A 20,898-nucleotide genomic window follows, 5' to 3' on the forward strand; every position below is an offset into this window, starting at 1 on the left:
TAGCTACTTTTTTTGGCGTGATTCAGTCTCGTTTAGTTTCGCAATAAAACGTGACCCTGATCGGCTGAGCACTCGCTTTATTTGAATGGTTTATGTTTCTTTTTCTTCAGTCACTCTAAAATAAATCTAATCATAATTAAATAACCAACTCTCGTCTGTTCGGACCCCCTCCAGTCCAGTTATCAGTAATGTTCTAATCAGTGTTTTACAGTAAGATAGCTGGAGGCCACTTCTCTTCGCTTTAAGATTCTGTCTCTCCAATTTCCCATTGAGGAGAGAGAATTAGCCAATTTATATCTATACAAATATCTGTACAAATGCCCTTTCCTGGTGAGAAATTAAGGTCAAAGTGAACAGTAATACCGGTACATTCGGAGTGAGTAAAAAGTACCTTCATTACGATTATTATCAGCTAGTCAGAGCGATATTATAAGGTCAGTTTGAGTGACATTGATATCACAGAACGCTAGCCAAGATCACTGATTGGTGACAAACGTGCTTGGGCCTAGATCTTCCCTGCAGACGCCTTGTCTTGCTCTTTAAAAAAAGCTTTAATTCATCAAAAGAAAAGGAAAGTTTTTCCTTTTGTATTCGAGTTGGTTTCAGCCCTTCTTTAAATGTTATTGTGAATATTGGTAATTCAGCTGATGAGCAAACTAAAAGGAAAGTTTCTCTATTCCGTTTTAAACCACCGCCCCCTTCGTTAGTATCAGCTTGCAAAACCAATTTACTGATGCAGGAAGAACCAACGCCTCTAATTTGCACACGCACCAACACCCACACAGGATACATTCCTATAGCTTCTTTTGACTTCAACATATTTGTGTTATAACTGAAAATAAAATATTGGGGGGGGGGGGGGGGGGGGGAACCTTTAAAACTAAAAAACACGGGCGATCGCTTTGATAGGTGCTGGAATGTTAAAGATATATGCGTGACATTCCTATGCTTATGTTACGTAACATAGTGTTGTGTGACCGCCTGTAAATGTTTTTGCTTGATGTATTTTACATTGTTAAAATAAGAACCGTTCTAAATTTTTGCTTCTACTTTGAGATTTTTTCGAAAATAATTCATAAGAAGCAAACTGAGTTTAATGAATTCTTTCGCTTATATTACGAATTTTTTTATTACCTTTAAATAGTCTTCAGCAGGCTCTTTGTATTATACCAAAGACAATAAGACAACCTAGACATTTCAGTTCCTGTCACCAAGAGGAAACGACTATACACAGCCATGTGTCTCATTATAATGCTTGCCGATTCAAAGATATTTATTTCCTTTCATACTTAAAATAAGCCGTACCACAACGAATAATTGGATTCCCTAGAATAAAATCAAAAAACAAATATTATTTCAGAAATATAGTGAAAGTAAAAATAACAGCTTTTATGAAAATGTAATATTTCATTAGATTTTCTCGGATTTTCTCGGAAGAATCAAAAATTATGCCAAGTCCTATCGCTTGCTCAAATAAAGTAATCCTTTTATATGTAACCTATTGGTCAATTTCTCCCTACGAAGTGCATATCAGAAAGGCGGATAAAGGCTGTCCTTTTCTTTCATTATATGGCAAAAGATGAAGGTATAATATAATGCATGACTTTTGGGGTGAATGCCAATGGTTTAAATACTTCGTGATGCATGATATATGGTATTTCCAGTATTGAATAGTTAATGAGTTAAGTCACCGCGTTGTGAGTCAATTTCATTTGTTTATTGTCTTTCGAGAGTACGGAAACTGCACCGAATTTTGACCATATATGGGCAAATCTGGACGTGTATTGTTTTTGGAGTGAGTATAAATTGTGACTCGATATTTAATTCGTCCTATTCGTTCGATACAAGCTCAAGCGAAGGGTATTTCAGAGGTTATTTTATCTCCGTCTTCTATAAAATTCAACAATGGCCGATGAAGATGTTGCTGCTTTGGTCGTAGACAATGGTTCTGGTATGTGCAAAGCTGGTTTTGCTGGAGACGATGCTCCACGAGCCGTTTTCCCTTCCATCGTTGGTAGACCTCGCCATCAAGGCGTAATGGTTGGTATGGGTCAAAAGGACTCGTACGTTGGAGATGAGGCCCAGAGCAAGAGAGGTATTCTCACCCTGAAATACCCCATTGAACATGGAATCGTCACCAACTGGGATGACATGGAAAAGGTAGATTTTTTATTGTTTAGAACAATGTAATGCTTGTACTGTTGTTGCAGATATTGAATGTTTGAGTTCAGCATGGCTGACGCTCTTTCTCTCTTGGGTTTGTTCTAGATTTGGCATCACACTTTCTACAACGAACTTCGTGTGGCACCAGAAGAGCATCCAGTTCTCCTTACCGAAGCACCATTGAATCCAAAAGCCAATCGTGAAAAAATGACACAGGTAAATGGTATATCAATAGTTCTTTGCATCGGCGTGGCGTTTTAGAGCCACACCCCATAAAGTGGAGTCAAACTGTTCTGCATATAATCGATAGATATTTTGATATTATTAAGACCTTTCTTCATTCGAAAGTAAAATGTTCTAATTTCTAAATTTAACTCTAGAGGATTTGCTTTTAGGTGATTTTTTTCAGCCTCAACGCTGTATCAAGACATTTAACTCTGATGAATCAAAATACTTTACATATTCTAGATTGTCCTCTCGATTTCTTTATTTTGTGATATCACCACTGCATGCTTTAACCCTTTTAGATATTTTAATCTTGAAGTGAATTATATCGGTAACCTTTTGAAATCTTTGGAAAAATTTCCGCCTGAGACTTTGCTACCTTATAAGGAGGCGCAATTCAAGTGAATCGAACTATGTACATAAATGTACGTGTCATTATGCGAGGTGTTGAGAACACGATCTTCGGGAAAAAATCTTAGATTAAACATAAAAAATATCCACTATTAATTCCGAATAAATTCTTTTAAAGCACATTTTTAATGTTTATTTTTATTTTTTGTTGCAGATCATGTTTGAGACCTTCAACAGCCCTGCTATGTACGTAGCTATCCAGGCTGTCTTGTCCCTGTATGCCTCTGGTCGTACCACTGGTATTGTCATGGACTCTGGAGATGGTGTCACTCACACTGTACCGATCTATGAGGGTTATGCTCTTCCTCACGCTATCCTCCGTCTTGACTTGGCTGGACGTGACTTGACTGACTACTTGATGAAGATCCTGACAGAACGTGGTTACTCTTTCACCACCACAGCTGAACGTGAAATCGTACGTGACATCAAGGAGAAGCTCTGCTACGTTGCTCTTGACTTTGAACAAGAAATGCAGACTGCAGCTTCCAGCTCAAGTCTTGAGAAGAGCTATGAGCTTCCCGACGGACAAGTCATCACCATTGGAAATGAGAGATTCCGATGCCCAGAGGCCATGTTCCAGCCCTCTTTCTTGGGAATGGAATCTGCTGGTATCCATGAGACAACATACAACTCCATCATGAAGTGCGACGTCGATATCCGTAAGGATCTGTATGCTAACACTGTCTTGTCTGGTGGCTCCACCATGTACCCAGGAATTGCTGACCGTATGCAGAAAGAAATCTCCAACCTTGCTCCACCAACCATGAAGATCAAGATCATCGCTCCACCAGAGAGGAAATACTCTGTCTGGATCGGAGGCTCCATCCTCGCTTCTCTGTCCACCTTCCAACAGATGTGGATCTCCAAGCAGGAATATGATGAATCTGGCCCAGCCATTGTCCACAGGAAATGCTTCTAAATTGTTAGAACTGTAGCGTTTATACTTGCATTCTATCATTCAACCTCTTGAGTCACTTCACGTGTGAAAATAGATTTATAAAATGGTATTTATTGTACAAAAACTAAAAATAATCTTTCTAGGATGTCTTGATTGGACTTGTCAAATATGTTGAAAAAAATATTATTAAAAAAAAGTTGTCTTTTCTAACTTGTGGTATGTTGATGTCTAAACCTAAACTTAATGAGTGATTGGGTGATGACTACGATAGCAGGAAATATTACAAATTAAGATTTAGCAGATAAAGGAAATTTCTGAAAGCGGAAAGTGAAAAAGAAAATATTTTTGGTTTTAGGAAAATTAATTGTTTTTAGAAATTGTGGAAAGAGGTTTGTCTTGGACAGGTTTTGGAACTGATTAGCACAATAGGGCTGCAGGTAAATAATATTGTCTGAAATCATGAAAGTCAGGCTTGCTGGACAATGAATTGGGAAACTTGTGTAAATTATCATACATGAGAGCTCTGTGTCCATAACATTAACGATATAGTATTAGCTGGAAGGGAAGTAGTATTTGAATCATCATCAGTCGTTTCTTTCATTCACTTGCAGTTTTACCTTGGCTGTCTTTATCCTTTATCTTTAAAGGAATATCCAGGTTGATATCTAGTCACAACCTCGCAAGGAGGGTTATATCTAGTTATCAACCCTGTTTAAGATACTTCCCCAGTGATGATAGAGTGATTTTATTCAAACTGTGAAAGAAAAATGGCTATTTAGTTTGTATTACTATTTACTGGGATCATTCCACCAAGGTTAGGGCTGACATTAACCGGGCAATGTCTTCAGTTGCCATGGATAGGGTGAAACAGAAGTGTCTTTCCTTTCCTGCCTTGTCAGAGTACAATACACTGAGATTCTATTATCGCTTACAAATAAAGTACAAGGGAGGAAATAAACTATGTACATTAAAACTATGCTGCAGATTTATTCGTTTTTGTTACCAGTAAAATTTTCGGGTAACTCCGTGGCTTTTTGATTGCCCCCCCCCCAACAGTTTGTTTCTATTCTATTACTCCAGAGTCCTTTTTTCATATCTTTATCGCGGGCTCCCTGTGTTTTTAGTTGCTGACTAATGTTCCCAGGATCCCTTTCAGTCTTTGTTTGTTCTCAAAGATTTCAAGATGGCGGGCACGACGATCACCGATATGAAGGGAAACGTGGTGAAAATGGAGGTAGATTACAGTGATACTGTAGATAAAACTATCCCCCAGTGTGAGAAATTAGCAGAGGTAGGTATATATAAACAGATTTAGTTTTGTAAATGCTTTTTGTGGCCTTCTAACTAACATAACGTTGTTGTCTTACATGAAAGACCGGCCGGTCGACAAAAAAATATTACTTTTATCAATATAGACGGTAGTAAATTCGTTTTCTTTATTAAATACAGGAAGGCAAATTGACAGAAGCATTAGAGATATTGCTGTCTATGGAGAAACAAACCAGAACTGTACGTATCTTAATATTGCGATGCAATTGTAGTTGTCCATGTGTTTGTCAAAATTTTCTCTTCATAAAGTAGAAGCACGTTTTCCTAAATTCTTAAAGAACTTATAATGGTTAATTTTTGATCTTTGAATTATTTTTATCCTCATACTTTCTAAATCTTTATTTGATTTAATTTGAAATGCAGTTTATTAGAAAATATTCAAAATAGACTATCGGTCTAGGACAGAGTGATCGACCTATCCCTCCTTTCTTTACAAACTTCTGTGTATCCATTTAATTCCTCCATCAGAATAACTATAGAATACCCCACAAAAGCCTTCCCCGATCCTAACCCTAAACCTAACCCCAAGGTACTCGATCAACGAGCGCGTAGGCAGCCCACTAATACTTTTCTTTGCGGGGTATTCTATTGTTGTACCCCTCCATCTTTCCATGCAACCATTTATTGGGTTATTCATATTTACAGGCAGCAGATATGCATTCGACATCAAGAGTACTGATATGTATTGTTCAACTATGCTTCAAAAACAAGGACTGGAATGCCTTGAATGAAAACATCAGCATACTAACAAAACGTCGCAGCCAGTTAAAACAAGCAGTCACTAAAATGATACAAGAGGCTTATGGATACGTAGAACAGATGCCTGATAAAGAAACTAAACTCAAACTGATTGACACTTTGATAACAGTTACGGCAGGAAAGGTAATAGGATAAGAATGATTAATACACTTTTGATAAAATAACCCAGAAATGTTTCTTAGAGATATGATTGCTGTAACATTGTTATAAAGTACTGTACCAATAAGCATAATTATATCGACATTTTTAAACTCACAGACACACGAAGCATAGAAACGAGTTATGTGTTGAAAGAATTCACTTTGACTAAATCATTTTTCATTTACAATTTATGAAGATTTATGTAGAAATTGAGAGAGCAAGGCTGAGTAGAATGCTTGCCAAAATCAAGGAAGATGATGGAGATATCTCAGGTAGGTCATTATTACGCTTGTCCTTGTCATTTATTATATAGTTAATATAGTATGTGCGCACTGATTGGTTGAGAATTGTGCTTTATTAGTGGTGAACAGAGCATGTGCTGATGCCATCCATGTATGTGACATGCTGCTAGATCCTGTGACCATTTTTCTCCTTGTATAAATAATTTAATATTGAAATTAAATTAGTAACTATATAATAATAAGAATAAAACAGCTTTTTCCATTCTCCGTTGACAAATAAAGCACTAAGGAAGCACCATAAGCACTCGAGAAGTGTGAGAAGCACTTGCTTATGGCTCATGCTTCTCCTTACACTTCTTTCGTGCTTACGTTACATTCTGTGTGCTTCATAACTGAACGGGGCATGGAAAAAGCTGTTTTGAAGTCTTAATTTTTGTTCTTCTTTTTTTGTTTTCAGAGGCTGCAAACATCTTACAAGAATTGCAGGTATGACAAATCTATCTTTTTGTGGTAACAAGAACTGTTTTTCCCTCTTTAAAGCATGATATCTGTTGATATATATCAGGTTGAAACTTTTGGTTCCATGGAGAGAAAAGAAAAGGTTGAGTTCATCCTGGAGCAAATGCGTCTGTGCTTGGCCAAGAAAGATTTTGTCAGGACACAAATCATCAGCAAGAAAATAAGTCCAAAATTCTTTGAAAATGACCAAGAACAGGTATGGTAAAAAACCATCACTCCCTGCACAGGGCTCTTCCGTGAGGTTCCCTTCACACACTCTACCACTACATTCTATATTTACAACAATGATGGAAACCCAAGAACCCAGAGAAGACCCTTGTGGCAAGGGAGAGAACAACTCCTCAAACAAACTCAACTCACATATGATCCAGTCTGAGCTGGGGAGCTTGAACACGGACCACAGCAGTGAGAGATGAGCAGTAAACCACTACGCCTCTCATTATTGTTAACATGATGATAGTGATGTCGACGATGTTCTAGCAAATAATCATGGTGCTGGTTGTGGGAGTAATGCTCATAAGGATAATAATGATGATCATTGGTGATGATGATGATGAGAATTTATAAGGATCATTATAGTGGAGGTGGTGACATTGATAAAGATACTGGTACTATCAGTGACCATTATTGATAATGACGGTGGAACCATGATTATCATCATCATAGTGGGTGGTGATGTTGATAAGGATGGTTTCAGATGATTACCTTGATAATAATGCATGCAACAAGCAAGCTGTAGTGACATGGTTAGAAAGCTGTGAGTTGCCAAACGATTCTTCCTGTAATGTACATGATAGTAGCATTGATAATAGCATTGATAGTAGCATTGATGTTGATGATGTTTTCAGATTGTCAGACTTTCATCTTAGCCAGTATGGTCTGGCTAATTATTTGTTATTAATGTTTGCTTTATGTTTGTCTGACCAGGAATTAAAACTCAAGTTCTACCAGCTGCTAATAGAGTTAGCAGGACATGAAGGGAGTTACTTGGCAACATGTAAGTACTACAAGGCTGTTTATAACACACCTATTATCATGGAAGACAAGGATAAGAAACATCAGGTATGATATTATATTACATTCATGTTTATAATAGTCTCAGATTATTATGACACTTGTTGGAGGCTTGTGCCAGCAAGCATTATATATGAATAAACTACAACTTTAATCAATCTTTCTTGAGCCATGGAGACAATAAAACAATAGCTGAGAACAATGAGTTAGAGCTAAACAGTACCCTGCAATATAAAGGAGCAGCAACCCAGAATAAGATACATCTTGCAACACCAAAATAGATCCAATTTTTTACAAGACCCTTAAAACCTCTGGGGTGATCAAAGTCAGTGCATGCTAACTCATCAATCTATGATTCCATATCCTTATCATTAGACTAAGATGTTTTATGTACATTTCAGGCCCTGAGGAATGTCGTACTTTACTTAGTGTTAGCACCTTTTGATAATGAACAGTCAGACTTAATACACAGAGTAAAGGAAGACAAGGTGCTGGAGGAAATACCACTTTATCAGTAAGTATTCTTACTAGTCTTGTTCCATTGTTGAGATATTTGTACATCCAACAACTTTGTATTTCTCCTCTTAACAAAATTACAAATAATTTAAATTGAATAAAGCATTGCCTGGTTACCATAACCTCAAAATAAGTAGGTATATATCCCCCTTAACCTAAATAGGGGGTTCAACGGTGTCATTTCTACAGTGTAGCTCTATCTACTTGATTCCGATTAAGATTTAGAAGTTTATTTTTACAGAGGGAGGAAAACTGGAGAATCCAGAGAAACGCTCTTAAAGCGAAGTAGAGAACATCAATGGATACTGAATGTTTTTATTGTTTTTGTTGCAGAGAACTGCTGAAATGCTTTACAACATCAGAATTGATGGACTGGTCCACAATACAACAGCTTTATGGAGAGGAATTGAGGAAGGGCACTGGAAAAACTGTCTTTGATACGGCATCTGATGATGGGAATAAAAGATGGGAGGAACTTCGAAAGAGAGTAGTTGAACATGTAAGTTTTTTTTTTAAAATAAGTACTGTTGCAATAATAATCCTTTATTATAGTGGGCAAAAATTCATTATGAAAAGAAATTAAATTTATCATCATTAATGTTTAGAATATCCGTGTAATGGCAAAGTACTATACAAGGATCACCATGAAGAGAATGTCAGAACTTCTTCATCTTACGCCTGAAGTAAGTACTATGTTGAACCTTAAAGTAAACAAAATTTGTTCAACTATTGCATCCAATGTATTTGTTTATTGTGTTAAGAATAATCTTTCTCTATCCCCACAAATTTTCATTGTTTTGGATTCAAAAATATATTGTATGTTGTTGTAGATCTATGGACAATAATAACAAAAAATATTCAAGATATAAGCACATTTGGGGTTTTACAGAATATTACAGTTCTCAGCTAAATTAAATCAGTTGGTGTCTCAACTATTGACTGTGTTATATAGAGGCTTTGCAACATCATGCATCATCAATTGAATCTGGTCTAATTTGATATACATGAACAAGAATTTTGTTTCCAGGGTGGGAAGACTCTATTGTTGTACCTCCTGCCATGGGTACTGTATGGTGGTGCAAAGTGTCTATACACCACAATGTTTGTCATGATAAATGTAAGGTGTCATACATCGGTTGTAAACCCATTAATGAGTTTTTTCTTGATTCTAGGAAAGTGAGCATTTCCTGTCTGAGTTAGTGGTATCAAAAACAGTGTTTGCCAGAATAGACCGCCCTTCGAGTATTGTCACATTTAGTTCCAGTAAACAAGTGAATGATATCTTGAATGAGTGGTCACACAATCTATCCAAATTGATGGGACATCTGAACAAAACAACACATCTCATAACTAAAGAAGAAATGGTCCACAAGCTTTCTCAAGTTTAAAACTAGACTTGAATGCTGTTAGTTCAACACTGCTTTGTATCCTGCAAGTTCACAGGAAGCCCAGTATAGACTGGAGCTCTTTTCAAGGCAATGTCTTACATAAATTAGAGTGTACAATGCTTCAAGACAGGAATTATTTGTTGTATAGAAGGGAGAAAGAACATAAAACAACCTATACTGTAAACATTAAATGGTTTTATTTTCTTCAGAATAAAAATAAATTCTCTTCTTTACATTACGATTTGTGTATGTTACATTGACCCCATTTATCAAGTATTACTTAATCAATAAATCTACTGTAAAAATCAGATCTTTTCTGGAGTAATCATAATTTATAGTATTGAGTATTATGATAAAAATCATCCTTGACTTCTGCACCACTTAATCCATGATCAAATTTGCAATCAAGCTGGGGCTTTTTTTGTGGAGGGAGGAAAATTGGAGAATCTGTAGAGAAAAACATGCAGAAGAGTACCATCCAGCAACTCTACCCACATCTGACTGTACTTATGATCACAGCATAATAACTTTTAGAAAAGCCAATCCCTGTTGATAACCTTAACATTTGCCAATACGTTCTGTATGATCATAACATCATCAGGGATCAAATGGTTGTAACAGATTGACAAGGTCTCCAACTTTTCTAGCTTCTTGGCCATCTTACGTAAATCAGCAACACTTGAAGATACAAACATATTGTCCTCAATAGAAAGATGTTTTAAAGTTTTTGAAGACTTGCAAACAAACTTGGACATGGGTTTCATACAATTGACTAGTGCATTTGTTGACAGCTCCAAATGTTCCAAGTGATGAAGGGGTTGCATATTGCACATTTCATTTAATTCATCACTCCTTGTACCACACCCATTTAAGACCAGGTGCGTGAGAAATGATGCAATATTCCTTAATATTGTACATATCTCACTACCGAGTATATTTTCTGTTAAAGTTAGTTTCTTGAGTGATGATAAGTGTTTGATTGCATCTGCTAATGCAGTGATGCCAGATGTATTGTCATGCTTCAGACGATTGTAGCCCAGATTGAGTTCTGTTAAGTTTCTGAAGGTTTTTAGATAACTTGATAAGGACGTTATTCCTTCGTTTTCAAGTGAATTCATGCTCACATCAAGGCAAGTAATGATATCACACTGAAATTTAAAAAAATTCAAAATGAATGAATGAAAGCAGGAATGAGAAATGAAGAATGAATGAAAGCAGGAATGAGAAATGAAGAATGAATGAAAGCAGGAATGAGAAATGAAGAATGAATGAAAGCAGGAATGAGAAATGAATGAATAAATGAATCAAACACAGATATATTTAAAAATAAGTGATTGAAAGAGAGAGTAAGGAAAAAATGAATTATGAAAATTGTATCAATAGCATGTATCTGACTTGTTAGTACAGTCACTAAAATTCCATTGAGCAGGATCAAATTTTTCGAGCCCTCCCTGCCCACATCTGTAACATTCTACATAGTCCCCCAATATTCAGTGTATTTTTCCTAATTAGCAAGTATCATTACCTCTAATAGAGAAGCCAAGGAACGAACTTTTCTTCTTCCTAATTCCACCATACAAAGGCTGCATATTTTGATATTTAAGATGGTATGTTTGACCAATCCCTGCTTAACAAGTTCAAAATTTTCAGGGTTGACATAGCAATCCATTATCACGGTCAGTGGTGGTACTTTGACTTTCAGATATTCAACATGCTTGTCTGTTTCAGTCAATGGGCGGCAATCTATGACTGACATATCTGACACGTCATTCTGAGACACAGGTAGACCAAGGGCTAGCTTACAAAATGCTGTAGTTCCTGCAATTCCTGTGAATCATTAAAGTTTTAGTGCAATGTATTATCATCAATAACAACAAAATCTTGAACGAAAGTAAAGGCTGGCAGTTATTTCGCTGTCTTAGTAGCGAAATTTCCCCTTTTCCTTGAAAATAAACTTCCTTCCATGCCGGTATGACGAAAAAACATGTGATTCATATTTGAAAACAACTAACCAGTTCTGCAGCCCCTCATGTCGACAACTTCAAGTTTATTATCGGATTTTTGTAAGATGAACGCGAACAACACCGCATACATTTCTCCAAACCCTTGACAGTCTTGCAAGACAAGGTGTTTAAATGGCCACTCACTAACCAGTAAGTGTAACGTCAAAATCTTCTGATTTCTGATTGAAGCCGTGACTAGTGTTTCTAGGATTGTTCTCGGTAGACAATTCAAGTTTCCCGAAAGGAGGCGATAGTCAAGAACAACTATTTCAGCTGCCATTTCTGCAAGACTAGTTAGAGCAGACATCTTTGAAGAAAGTGAAATTGAAGAACTTGCCAGGCGTTCCACTGTGAGAGAGGTTCCAAAGCTCAATCTAATATTTCTCACAAAAACTCGTGATTTCATTAACGTCTTTATTATTCAATTTGATTGTTTATTCATAACAAATCAGTTCTTGGAACGTTCCTTCGGTTATTACTTGCGATACTTTCGGATATTTCCGCGTTTCCTCATGATATTGCCCAAACGTTATAATATTTGGAGCCTGGCTCATTACGAAAGTGTCTCGCACTTTGAACTGGTAATTTTATATTAAGTTATCTCTGCGTTCTTTGTGACTGCTATCGAAGCTACTGCAACAAGACTTTATTAATCAAGAATGACTTCATATTTTTGCAATACAGTAGCTATTTATGTATTTTTCTCCCTTTGCTCATGGCGTAGTCTCGCCAGGGATGATGACAAGAACTCAAAGGTTCTTCTTACAAATGATGGACCGACAACAATCGGAGGAAGAACCATTCTTTCTGCTGTAGTTTTGAATTGTCCTGGTGCAAACCGTTATTGCTGGGAGACGTCCGAGGGAAAAAATTGTTCTAAACTTAAAAAAACTGAAACCAGTCTAGTTGTTGACAACTGGTCGTCTCCAGGGAAGAAGACATTTACCATTATAATTGAGGTTGCTTATCCGCATTATAAGGAATGTGGACAAAATACTACTGTCGTAGTCGTAACAGGTGAGCTGGTGTACTTTTTCTTTAGCCAAAACCCACGTAAATCGCTAAAGAGTAGTAAGAGCCCTTTATGCAACACACACAAGCATAGACTAAAGGCACCTTTATGTCTAGCCTATAGTAGTATATATACCTCACTAGCAGCTGCTTCCTGGTTGGCTCAGTTGGTTGGGCACTGGTCTGTTGTTTGGGAGGTTCAAGCTGTAGCTGGACCTTCATGAGTGTGAAGTCCCTCCTCCTGGGCCCAGTTGTTCAAAGCTCGATTAGTGCTAATCCTGGGTTAACTCTTAATAAGACCTATAGAGTTAATCCTGGATTAGCCATAATCCAGCTTTGAACAACCCGGCCCAGCCCTCTACACCAGCCCTACATGATTGGGCAAGCCTAAGGAACATTAGCATAATATGATAAATTTATAAAAATGCAAAGGCAAGAATATTATTTTGAATAAGAAACATTTTGGGAGTTTCAGTTATAGATCATTTTTATTCTTTACAGTAGACCACCCCACCCCCACCCCCTAGTCCCCCAATGTTGCCTCTTATAAAAACGTCAATTTAATTATTGTGTATGTTTTAAAATTCCTGTGTTTCAGATACAATCAATGCTCAGCTTACAGTGTCTCCTGGTCCTTACCACCATCATTACTTTGTTGGACCTGTTAATATATCTGTACCAGTGCATGATCCAAGTCATCTATTCGACCCTGACAAAATCACTTATACATGGAATTTCAATGATAGTACATCACCAGTAATAAACCATTTGAACAAAATGATATATAATTTTACAGAGGACAGAGTTTATAGTATTTCTGTCTTCATAACAGCCCATGCATTAGGAAAACTCTATAATGGAACTGTGGCAAAAACATTACCCTTTAAAGGTTAGAAGTTTTTCAATAATGATTTATTATTCTCTTTTCATGTACTCATTCTTTCTTTCCTTTCTCTCCTTTCATTTGTCTGATGAGTCTTCTTGTATTCTATTCGTCCATTCAAATATTCTATCTATTCATTCAATCACATTCATCCATTTTATCCCTCTGTCCATCCCATCTGTTTATGCAATCTTATTCTATATATTCCTATTTGTCTATTTGTCTTGTCCCTTTCTTCCACCCATTTATCTATCCATTCCTCAATTTAACTTGTTCACTGATAATACATGAATTTGTTTTTGTGTTACAGTTAACTTTTCTCCAGCTCTTCAAGTCTATAACCTACATGATCACACACCTTTGTCAGTGTTACGACTTGTGCCACCAACCAAGGATAGAGTATATGTGGCATTAGGTCCAGTAGAGTTCATTATAGCTTACAATGATCCTTACTCATTAGTCAAGAATGTGACAACAGGGTGGAACTTCCATGATGGTCCAACATTTCCACATTTGCCTGGGAACAACATAAGCTATAACTTCACCATAGTTGAGGACACATATGTCTGGGCAACACCAAGATTTGTAACTCCAAATACGAATGAAGTTATTCCTCTTCTAACTTTGATATCAGTAAGAGGTAAAAGATTGGTGTTTCTAACGACATGGCATGCCTTATGAATGGTATTTGAATGCCTTGTTTCTCTTGATTTCAGAACCTCTTACTGAACTTAATCTAACAAGTAATTCTTCATACACTACCAAAGGTGATTTACAGGTCAATGTAACATGTCAAGGAAGGTTAGTTTAATCTAATGATTACTACTTCCGAATAATGCAGACTGAAAAAACAATGATATTTTTCTTCATTAAACTTTAGTATGGGTCTATCGGGGTGGAGGTGGTGGATCAGATGTGCAAAACAGTACTTGTGTGTTCATTTTTATAGGCATCTAATGATACAATATGATATGAACTTCATTTAAAGAGGGTGACATAATTAGCCCCAGTAATTATCTAACTCATGGCCCTCATAATTATTTTAAAACATTATTCCATGGTTGCTTTTCTCATGGTTTTATATTTTTCTTTCTTCCATCTAGTGGACCATTTCAGTTGTGTTGGAAATTATTCAAGAAATCACATCGTCCACTGTTTAACAACTGCTCTTCTTTATCTGGAAATTGTAATTTTCAAATAAATTATACAATCTCCTATTCGGGATCTTATACTCTGGACGTTTTGGTGTTAAATTATGTCAGTTCTGTCAATCGTATTCAACACTTCACAATACTAGGTAGGATACAAGTTATAGTAATACCCAAACCATGAGATCTTAGACCTCTTTACTTTGGGTGAAATGTTTTCTTAATTTGTGTCCACATGCCATTCCCTAGAGTATCGTTTCTTTGTTTACATTTGCACATGAGAAGACACATGAAATGGATAAAACCCAAATGATCTTATTCTAAAGAGAATCAAACATGGTCTGAAAATGGGTTAACATTATACACACTGTAGACAGATATATTTTGAGTCTAAACTTAACCTATTGTATCTCTTTGTTTTAGGACCAACTCCTAAGCCTCATCATAACACTGCTGCAAAGACTGCTAGTGCTGTTGTACCTGTTATAGTGTGTGTCATCATCATAGTTTTTGTCCTTCTATTTGTGGCAAAGAAGGTTTACAGTAGCAGGCATCATTCAGTGCTTGAAACAGCTGATTTTGATTTCAGAGATGAAGACAATCGCAGTCTTGATTCTTTTCCAGTTGATAATAAATGCTGTCATTCATTTAGATTCTGTAGAAGATTTTCTAAAAGGAAAGAAAAAATTCCTTTGCTGGAAGATTTGGGAAGCTCAAAAGCAAGCAAATCAGCTATGTACTCTACTATTTTATGAACTGTTGATTAATAATATTACATGTATCATTGATATGTGTGTGTAATACAGAATTTAATGCTATATAGATGGATGCATTGTGATGAAGTGTAGTGTAAATGCATTAATGTAATATTGATTGGCATTATAATATTGCTAATGTTAGTAAATATTAATAATCAATCAAAAATATGACCAAAATATCAGCATTTTACCCAATGATATACATGTAGGACCAACTTGAAATTTAATATTTGATTAAGAGTTGCTTCTGTAATTTATTACCAAATGAGAAAACTAATATAAGGATGATTTCATATTATTGTATAATATTTTGTAATGAACTTAAAGATGAGAATATCTTCATGTCTGCAGCTTTAATAAAAATGCATAAATTTAATATTTACAAACAGTTGTTACAGGCTGAAGTAAACTACTGCACAAACCACTGAAAAAAGCTTGTACTCATGCTCACAGGTGTCTTCATGAAGAATTTGACAAAAGATTTGTATTAGTCATCTGTTTGCTATTACACCAACCAACACGGCTAGTTTTTTCATTCCCTTGAGAATGCTAAAACCATGTGAATACATCAAACTGAATCAGTAGGAAATCATTTTCAAATTATTTACAAATTATGCATTGCCAAATAATCAGATTCATGTGAACACATGACAGATTTTGCAACTGAAAAATTCATGAAATGGACATAGTAAGTCATGATTGCGACAGCACTCTGAGTACAGTAAGCCTTCTGAATATAGATGGTAGTAATTCTGTGCCATATCACTGGATGCGCAGTATACAGTTTCAAAAAGCATTTTCATGCCAAAGGCAATAGGCAATAGGAGATAGCTGAAAAGTGATAGGAGATAGGTCATTTCAAGATCCAAGAATAGCTGGAATGACTTGTGTTTCTGCTTCTTATTCTTATTCTTATCAAGAACATGGACCTTCATGCTGAGACTGATTAGATGTTCTTTGTGTTCAACAAAACACTTTCAATGTCGGAATGACCTATTGCCTATTGCTTTTGGCGATGACAATGTTGATTGAAATAGGTGTATACTGTCATATGCCATGATTTCAACCTCTATGAAATCTACACTGTGAAGAGTCATACAAACAACTCTTACGACACTGTACACATTTTCATGATCATATGACCCAGACTGCATTAAAATATCAAAGGTTAAGTCACTCCGTTGGCTTCTGTCAATCAATGCTTTGAACAAAGCTTGTCTAACTTAGTTAATATCTTGATTAACAAAAGCAAAACATCCAGATAACTTGAGTCACCTTGGTAACTAAAATCCTCTGTCAATATCAAAGTTTCCATGCTCAACATGGACAATAGCCAATATCAATACTCAAGGTGTGGTATATGGTGCAAGTCTACTATGAACATTTCCACACACAAACAGCCATTGAACCACCAAAGAACATGTACAATAAGTTTTTCACTTCGTGTGTGATTTCAAACCCATAGCCTTCACCAACTATAGCATGCCATGATGCTCCAAACTTCTTGTCCATGCTTTCTTTGATCATCTTAGCAGCTGTCTGTGAATGAGAAATATAATTAAGCACTATATCTCAATGAAACTGGAAGGAAAAAAGCTATAAAAGACTATCTATGTAAGTTTATTGGGCATTTTTATAAGGTAGTTACCTCATTATTAGATGAAAACTTTTCACAGGCTGTAACACAAAGCTCCATAGCTTCTGTTCGCATTTCATCATTCATATCTGAATACTAAAACAAAGGAATAGATTTAAAATAGGATGCTCAATTGACAGAAAGCCAACTAGTAAAGTAAACAAAAGCAACATTTTCTCAACTTCTTACTCTTATTAATGGAAAACTGTGAAGTCTTTTGTAATCATATCCAGCTTCTTGAGTTCCTGTAGCTTCAGTTGATTCGGTCATTTTGAAATCTTTGAAAAATAAGTGTTTTTATAGAGTTTTTAGGACAAAAACTAATTTCAAATGCTTTTTTACTTGATACTTTTAAAGATGGCGACTGCTATTCCTCGTTACCATCGCGACGACCAACACAGGAAACCCATATAAAAGTAAAAACTTTTAAGTTAACCATTTTATATTAGAAATAAATAAAGCAAATGCTGATTTTTGGAGAATATAGGAATGAAGCTTAGTTATAATATGGATATCGTAACCTTTATTTTACAAAAAATAAAAAAGAATGAAACTAGTTTTGGGCTCCACAACAGGTCCCAACAGTCGGGCTCCCTATATAGTTTTTGTCAGAGAAAGACTGGGTTAATAATATTTACAAGAAATGACGGCAAATTTCAAGAACTTTGGGAATTTTTTTTAGTTGATAATTTCCCCTAAAACGTTCTTAGGATAATGACTAGATGTGCAGTTATTATATGGGAAATGAGCTGAGCAATGGCATCGAGGGATTTTAGTGAGGAGGAGACGACTTGGATCAAGTAAGCTTCAAGTATAAAACTATATACGAATAGATAGCACTGCTTTGAAATCAAATGAAACCTATTCTTCATAAAAATTGATATTAATACTTCTTTGTTTTTCAGGGAACAGTCCAAATTAAAAGAGAAATTGATAGTTGAGGATAACATAGACTTAAGTTCCGTTTGTCTTATTGGAGGAGTTGACATTTCTTTTCAAAAGGGCGATGAAAATCATGCCTGTCCAGGCTTGGTAGTACTGTCGTACTCTGATAATGATCATGATGAGCCAAAGGTACAATTAAACATCGAAAACTTATAAATGTGATGAAGAATATGTTAAGAAAGCATCGAAAATAAATGATTTTTATGTTCGAATTAATTTTCTTTTTCTTTATGAAAAACTTCTTTTTGCAAGCAGTACATATCTAGGTAAGGGGATTTCTGAATAACAAGCTGGGGTTTCTCTTTTGAAGAGCGCATGTGTTAACACCTGATAGTACCTGCATGATGGGTACATTTACCTTATCCATTATTTATGCAGATTAAGTAAAGTCATTCTCATTCTTCTCATTCTCAATATTCTCTTCTTATTATAATTGATCAATAGTCCATTATTTACATTCAAGCACTTACAGGGCTATAGCCAGGGCAAATTGTTTACTGAGGCAAATGGGGAGCAAAGGTGGGAACAAGTAGGAAGGTTCAGGGGCATGTGTCCCTGGAAATGTTTTGAAATTATGACCATTGGAAATGCAATTTCCAGAGTCTTGAAGGGCATTTGTGACATTTTACTGAGGTAACTGCCTCACTTGCCTTATAGTGGCTATGGCCCTGGCACTAATTATCACAGGGACAAATCCTGAATGATTTCAGGGAGTGGAGGGGTAACTGTTATCTAGAAAGGCATCACATCGAATCCTTTTGAGGTCTACCTTCTCCTTAGTATTTTTCAACTCCAAGGGGGAATGACTAGCCACCTATTCCACCACCCTTGAATCACCCTTGTATCATTATCATTAGATCATTATTGAATTGTCTCATCTGTATGATTTCAGGTTGTGTACGAGGATTATTCCCTTGAGCATCTACATATCCCATATATAACAAACTTTCTTGCATTCAGAGAGGTTCCACTCTTGAGAGCCAAGATAGAAAAGCTGAAAAGAGAAAACCCTCAACTCATGCCACAGGTCAGAAAACTCTACCAAATATTTTTTATTCTGGTATTAACTCTACCAAAAACAAATTCTGTTAGGGAGCTTTAATAATTTATGTGGTGGTGTGTTAGCCATTCTCTCTTTGGGGAGGGAGGGGCTGTCAAAGATATTAATTCAAATATGAGTTAGTTCACTAAACGTTTTTTGGGGGGAGGGGGGTGACTAAATTATGTTATGTTTGAGTGACTCTGAAAATGTTATTGGAAAATGTTAAATCCCCATAGCTGCTCATCCCATAACTTATGAACACTTTTTGACAAACATATTTTCATTGCAGGTCATCATGGTAGACGGGAATGGTGTGCATCATAAAAGAGGTAAATCTCTCTTTCTCATTTTGCAATGGCAAAACATGGCAAAGTTTTTCCTGAACATTATATATGGTGATAGATGTGTGGAAGAGGTTGGTCATACTTGTTTATTCTTTCGATCTTTGATGTTTTGATTGTGGGAGAGAGTGTACAACATGTTAATCTAGCCAGCTGCTTCCTTGTCAAAAGAAGGACAAATTTCCTAAGCTTTTCATATGAATTAGGGCCATAAGGAAGAGTACAGTTTTTTCTGTAAATTGCTTCCCTTAATAAATAAAGTGTATCTATCTATCTAATTAAATTTTCAGGTTTTGGAATAGCTTCTCATCTTGGTGTTGATACTGATATACCTACGATTGGAGTAGCAAAAAATTTGTTATACCTTCATAGCATTTCAAATGATGTAGCACACAAAACACAAGTAATGGCAGAGTTCAATTTATGTGACATTATGTTTTGTATTAATATTTTTAATAGTGTTAATGATAATTTCAAATAAATATTTTGTTTTCAGATAAAAAATGAACTTAAGAACCTAGGAGACCAATTTCCTTTGAAGGGACCATCAGGAGAAACAACTGCAATGGTATGCAAATAAAATAGGAAATCATTTTTATACCAGTAATGAAATTGAAGGCTTTTTCTATGTTCTAGGTCCTGAGAACAAGTAAGCCATGTGGAAGGACTGTTTGTAAACCTATTTATGTGTCAGTGGGACACAAGATAGGATTGGCAACTGCTGTAGACCTTGTCCTTAAATGCTGTAAATACAGAATACCTGAGCCTACAAGACAGGTTACAGTATAGTACATTCAACCTATTGAAAAAAATTCTATTGCTTTCTTTTATAACTTTTAAGTTTATATTAGTTTCAAGGGTTAGATCACTGTAACAATTTCTAACACCTTCATTCTTTTTATAGGCTGACATCCGTTCCCGAGCATATTTAAGAGAGAATTATGAAAAAGAATTGGCCAAGTGTCCTTGTAAGGGTAAGGATGGTCAGAGTTAATTTTCAATATTTGATGAGAAAACATAAATATTTTAGGTATATTTTATATATCCACCAATTTATGCATCAAATCCTATTGAATCAAATTGTCTAGTATCAGCAGAGTACATGTCTGAACCAAGAGTGTATAGTATTATTTTTAAGATAGATTTTAAAGAATATTATACATAGATATGAATTAGGGAAGTATCCAAGACTTAATATTATAAACCAGATTTTTTAGGGTAAGACACTTTTTAATCATCAGTAATATCGTCTTAATAATTCTTATATGTAGTATTAGATTCTTACAACACCAGGCATTGTTCTTATATTGATAGTTAATTTTTAATAAATTTATCACCTATTGATTGCCTCAAGTGCAATTTTTCTCATATTTTTAAAGCTTTCATGTGACTTCAAGACTTCTGAGTGACGAATTGACATTCAGAATCTTGAAACCATCATTTTATGATGGCTTGATGGTGTCTAGCTTGTGGTAGTCTGCCCAATTTCAATGTCAATCAAAGCAAAAAGAAAAAAAGAAAACAAG

The 20,898-nt window shown here is 35.7% G+C and overlaps 6 protein-coding genes across 6 annotated transcripts; 4 read left to right on the top strand and 2 right to left on the bottom strand.

Annotated features, from left to right (window-relative positions):
• The first annotated feature begins 1,554 nt into the window (after nt 1–1,554).
• Nucleotides 1,555–9,838, top strand: LOC116295039 (26S proteasome non-ATPase regulatory subunit 12). The gene is made up of 12 exons (XM_031702738.1): nt 1,555–1,585; nt 4,873–4,988; nt 5,147–5,206; nt 5,672–5,908; nt 6,123–6,198; nt 6,626–6,654; nt 6,734–6,883; nt 7,615–7,749; nt 8,103–8,215; nt 8,551–8,716; nt 8,823–8,900; nt 9,390–9,838. The coding sequence occupies exons 1-12, from the start codon at nt 1,570–1,572 to the stop codon at nt 9,603–9,605; spliced, it is 1,392 nt and encodes a 463-aa protein (XP_031558598.1). The 5' UTR covers nt 1,555–1,569; the 3' UTR covers nt 9,606–9,838.
• LOC116295043 (actin, cytoplasmic) lies at nt 1,816–3,907 on the top strand. Its single transcript, XM_031702741.2, has 3 exons — nt 1,816–2,160; nt 2,269–2,379; nt 2,954–3,907. Exons 1-3 carry the CDS (start codon nt 1,906–1,908, stop codon nt 3,716–3,718), a joined length of 1,131 nt encoding a protein of 376 aa, XP_031558601.2. The 5' UTR covers nt 1,816–1,905; the 3' UTR covers nt 3,719–3,907.
• Nucleotides 9,781–12,074, bottom strand: LOC116295040 (uncharacterized). The gene is made up of 3 exons (XM_031702739.2): nt 11,618–12,074; nt 11,131–11,432; nt 9,781–10,753 (listed from the first exon to the last, which is right to left on the bottom strand). Exons 1-3 carry the CDS (start codon nt 12,012–12,014, stop codon nt 10,136–10,138), a joined length of 1,317 nt encoding a protein of 438 aa, XP_031558599.1. The 5' UTR covers nt 12,015–12,074; the 3' UTR covers nt 9,781–10,135.
• An 85-nt stretch (nt 12,075–12,159) lies between these two features.
• LOC116295038 (uncharacterized) lies at nt 12,160–15,794 on the top strand. The gene is made up of 6 exons (XM_031702737.1): nt 12,160–12,625; nt 13,218–13,508; nt 13,813–14,142; nt 14,219–14,303; nt 14,606–14,799; nt 15,074–15,794. Exons 1-6 carry the CDS (start codon nt 12,268–12,270, stop codon nt 15,403–15,405), a joined length of 1,590 nt encoding a protein of 529 aa, XP_031558597.1. The 5' UTR covers nt 12,160–12,267; the 3' UTR covers nt 15,406–15,794.
• Nucleotides 15,747–17,414, bottom strand: LOC116295045 (dynein axonemal light chain 4). Its single transcript, XM_031702744.1, has 3 exons — nt 17,234–17,414; nt 17,057–17,140; nt 15,747–16,947 (listed from the first exon to the last, which is right to left on the bottom strand). Exons 1-3 carry the CDS (start codon nt 17,312–17,314, stop codon nt 16,783–16,785), a joined length of 330 nt encoding a protein of 109 aa, XP_031558604.1. The 5' UTR covers nt 17,315–17,414; the 3' UTR covers nt 15,747–16,782.
• Nucleotides 17,415–17,684: 270 nt separating this feature from the next.
• LOC116295047 (endonuclease V) lies at nt 17,685–20,714 on the top strand. Its single transcript, XM_031702747.1, has 8 exons — nt 17,685–17,844; nt 17,950–18,118; nt 18,882–19,016; nt 19,321–19,360; nt 19,663–19,775; nt 19,869–19,940; nt 20,009–20,149; nt 20,277–20,714. The coding sequence occupies exons 1-8, from the start codon at nt 17,801–17,803 to the stop codon at nt 20,364–20,366; spliced, it is 804 nt and encodes a 267-aa protein (XP_031558607.1). The 5' UTR covers nt 17,685–17,800; the 3' UTR covers nt 20,367–20,714.
• Nucleotides 20,715–20,898: the final 184 nt, after the last annotated feature.

The sequence above is a fragment of the Actinia tenebrosa genome, unplaced genomic scaffold (assembly GCF_029948245.1).
Source record: "Actinia tenebrosa isolate PJP-AT-01 unplaced genomic scaffold, QUT_ActTen_1.0 PGA_scaffold1__47_contigs__length_23844297, whole genome shotgun sequence".
In the NCBI taxonomy this organism is placed as follows: domain Eukaryota; kingdom Metazoa; phylum Cnidaria; class Anthozoa; order Actiniaria; family Actiniidae; genus Actinia; species Actinia tenebrosa.

What these genes read in the sequence shown, in the direction of transcription:
- LOC116295045 (XM_031702744.1), bottom strand. Translation starts at nt 17,314, where the DNA reads ATGACCGAATCAACTGAAGCTACAGGAACTCAAGAAGCTGGATATGAT. An exon ending in ACAGTTTTCCATTAATAAGA is followed by an intron (nt 17,141 to 17,233) that starts GTAAGAAGTTGA and finishes CCTTTGTTTTAG; the next exon opens with TATTCAGATATGAATGATGA. An exon ending in AGTTTTCATCTAATAATGAG is followed by an intron (nt 16,948 to 17,056) that starts GTAACTACCTTA and finishes TCTCATTCACAG; the next exon opens with ACAGCTGCTAAGATGATCAA.
- LOC116295043 (XM_031702741.2), top strand. Translation starts at nt 1,906, where the DNA reads ATGGCCGATGAAGATGTTGCTGCTTTGGTCGTAGACAATGGTTCTGGT. An exon ending in ACTGGGATGACATGGAAAAG is followed by an intron (nt 2,161 to 2,268) that starts GTAGATTTTTTA and finishes GGTTTGTTCTAG; the next exon opens with ATTTGGCATCACACTTTCTA. An exon ending in ATCGTGAAAAAATGACACAG is followed by an intron (nt 2,380 to 2,953) that starts GTAAATGGTATA and finishes TTTTTGTTGCAG; the next exon opens with ATCATGTTTGAGACCTTCAA.
- LOC116295039 (XM_031702738.1), top strand. An exon ending in TAACAGTTACGGCAGGAAAG is followed by an intron (nt 5,909 to 6,122) that starts GTAATAGGATAA and finishes CAATTTATGAAG; the next exon opens with ATTTATGTAGAAATTGAGAG. An exon ending in TTCTTCATCTTACGCCTGAA is followed by an intron (nt 8,901 to 9,389) that starts GTAAGTACTATG and finishes TCTTGATTCTAG; the next exon opens with GAAAGTGAGCATTTCCTGTC.
- LOC116295047 (XM_031702747.1), top strand. Translation starts at nt 17,801, where the DNA reads ATGGCATCGAGGGATTTTAGTGAGGAGGAGACGACTTGGATCAA. An exon ending in ACCCTCAACTCATGCCACAG is followed by an intron (nt 19,017 to 19,320) that starts GTCAGAAAACTC and finishes TTTTCATTGCAG; the next exon opens with GTCATCATGGTAGACGGGAA. An exon ending in CAGGAGAAACAACTGCAATG is followed by an intron (nt 19,941 to 20,008) that starts GTATGCAAATAA and finishes TCTATGTTCTAG; the next exon opens with GTCCTGAGAACAAGTAAGCC.
- LOC116295040 (XM_031702739.2), bottom strand. Translation starts at nt 12,014, where the DNA reads ATGAAATCACGAGTTTTTGTGAGAAATATTAGATTGAGCTTTGGAACC. An exon ending in CATGAGGGGCTGCAGAACTG is followed by an intron (nt 11,433 to 11,617) that starts GTTAGTTGTTTT and finishes AATGATTCACAG; the next exon opens with GAATTGCAGGAACTACAGCA. An exon ending in CCTTGGCTTCTCTATTAGAG is followed by an intron (nt 10,754 to 11,130) that starts GTAATGATACTT and finishes TTTAAATTTCAG; the next exon opens with TGTGATATCATTACTTGCCT.
- LOC116295038 (XM_031702737.1), top strand. Translation starts at nt 12,268, where the DNA reads ATGACTTCATATTTTTGCAATACAGTAGCTATTTATGTATTTTTCTCC. An exon ending in AACTTTGATATCAGTAAGAG is followed by an intron (nt 14,143 to 14,218) that starts GTAAAAGATTGG and finishes TCTTGATTTCAG; the next exon opens with AACCTCTTACTGAACTTAAT. An exon ending in AATGTAACATGTCAAGGAAG is followed by an intron (nt 14,304 to 14,605) that starts GTTAGTTTAATC and finishes TCTTCCATCTAG; the next exon opens with TGGACCATTTCAGTTGTGTT.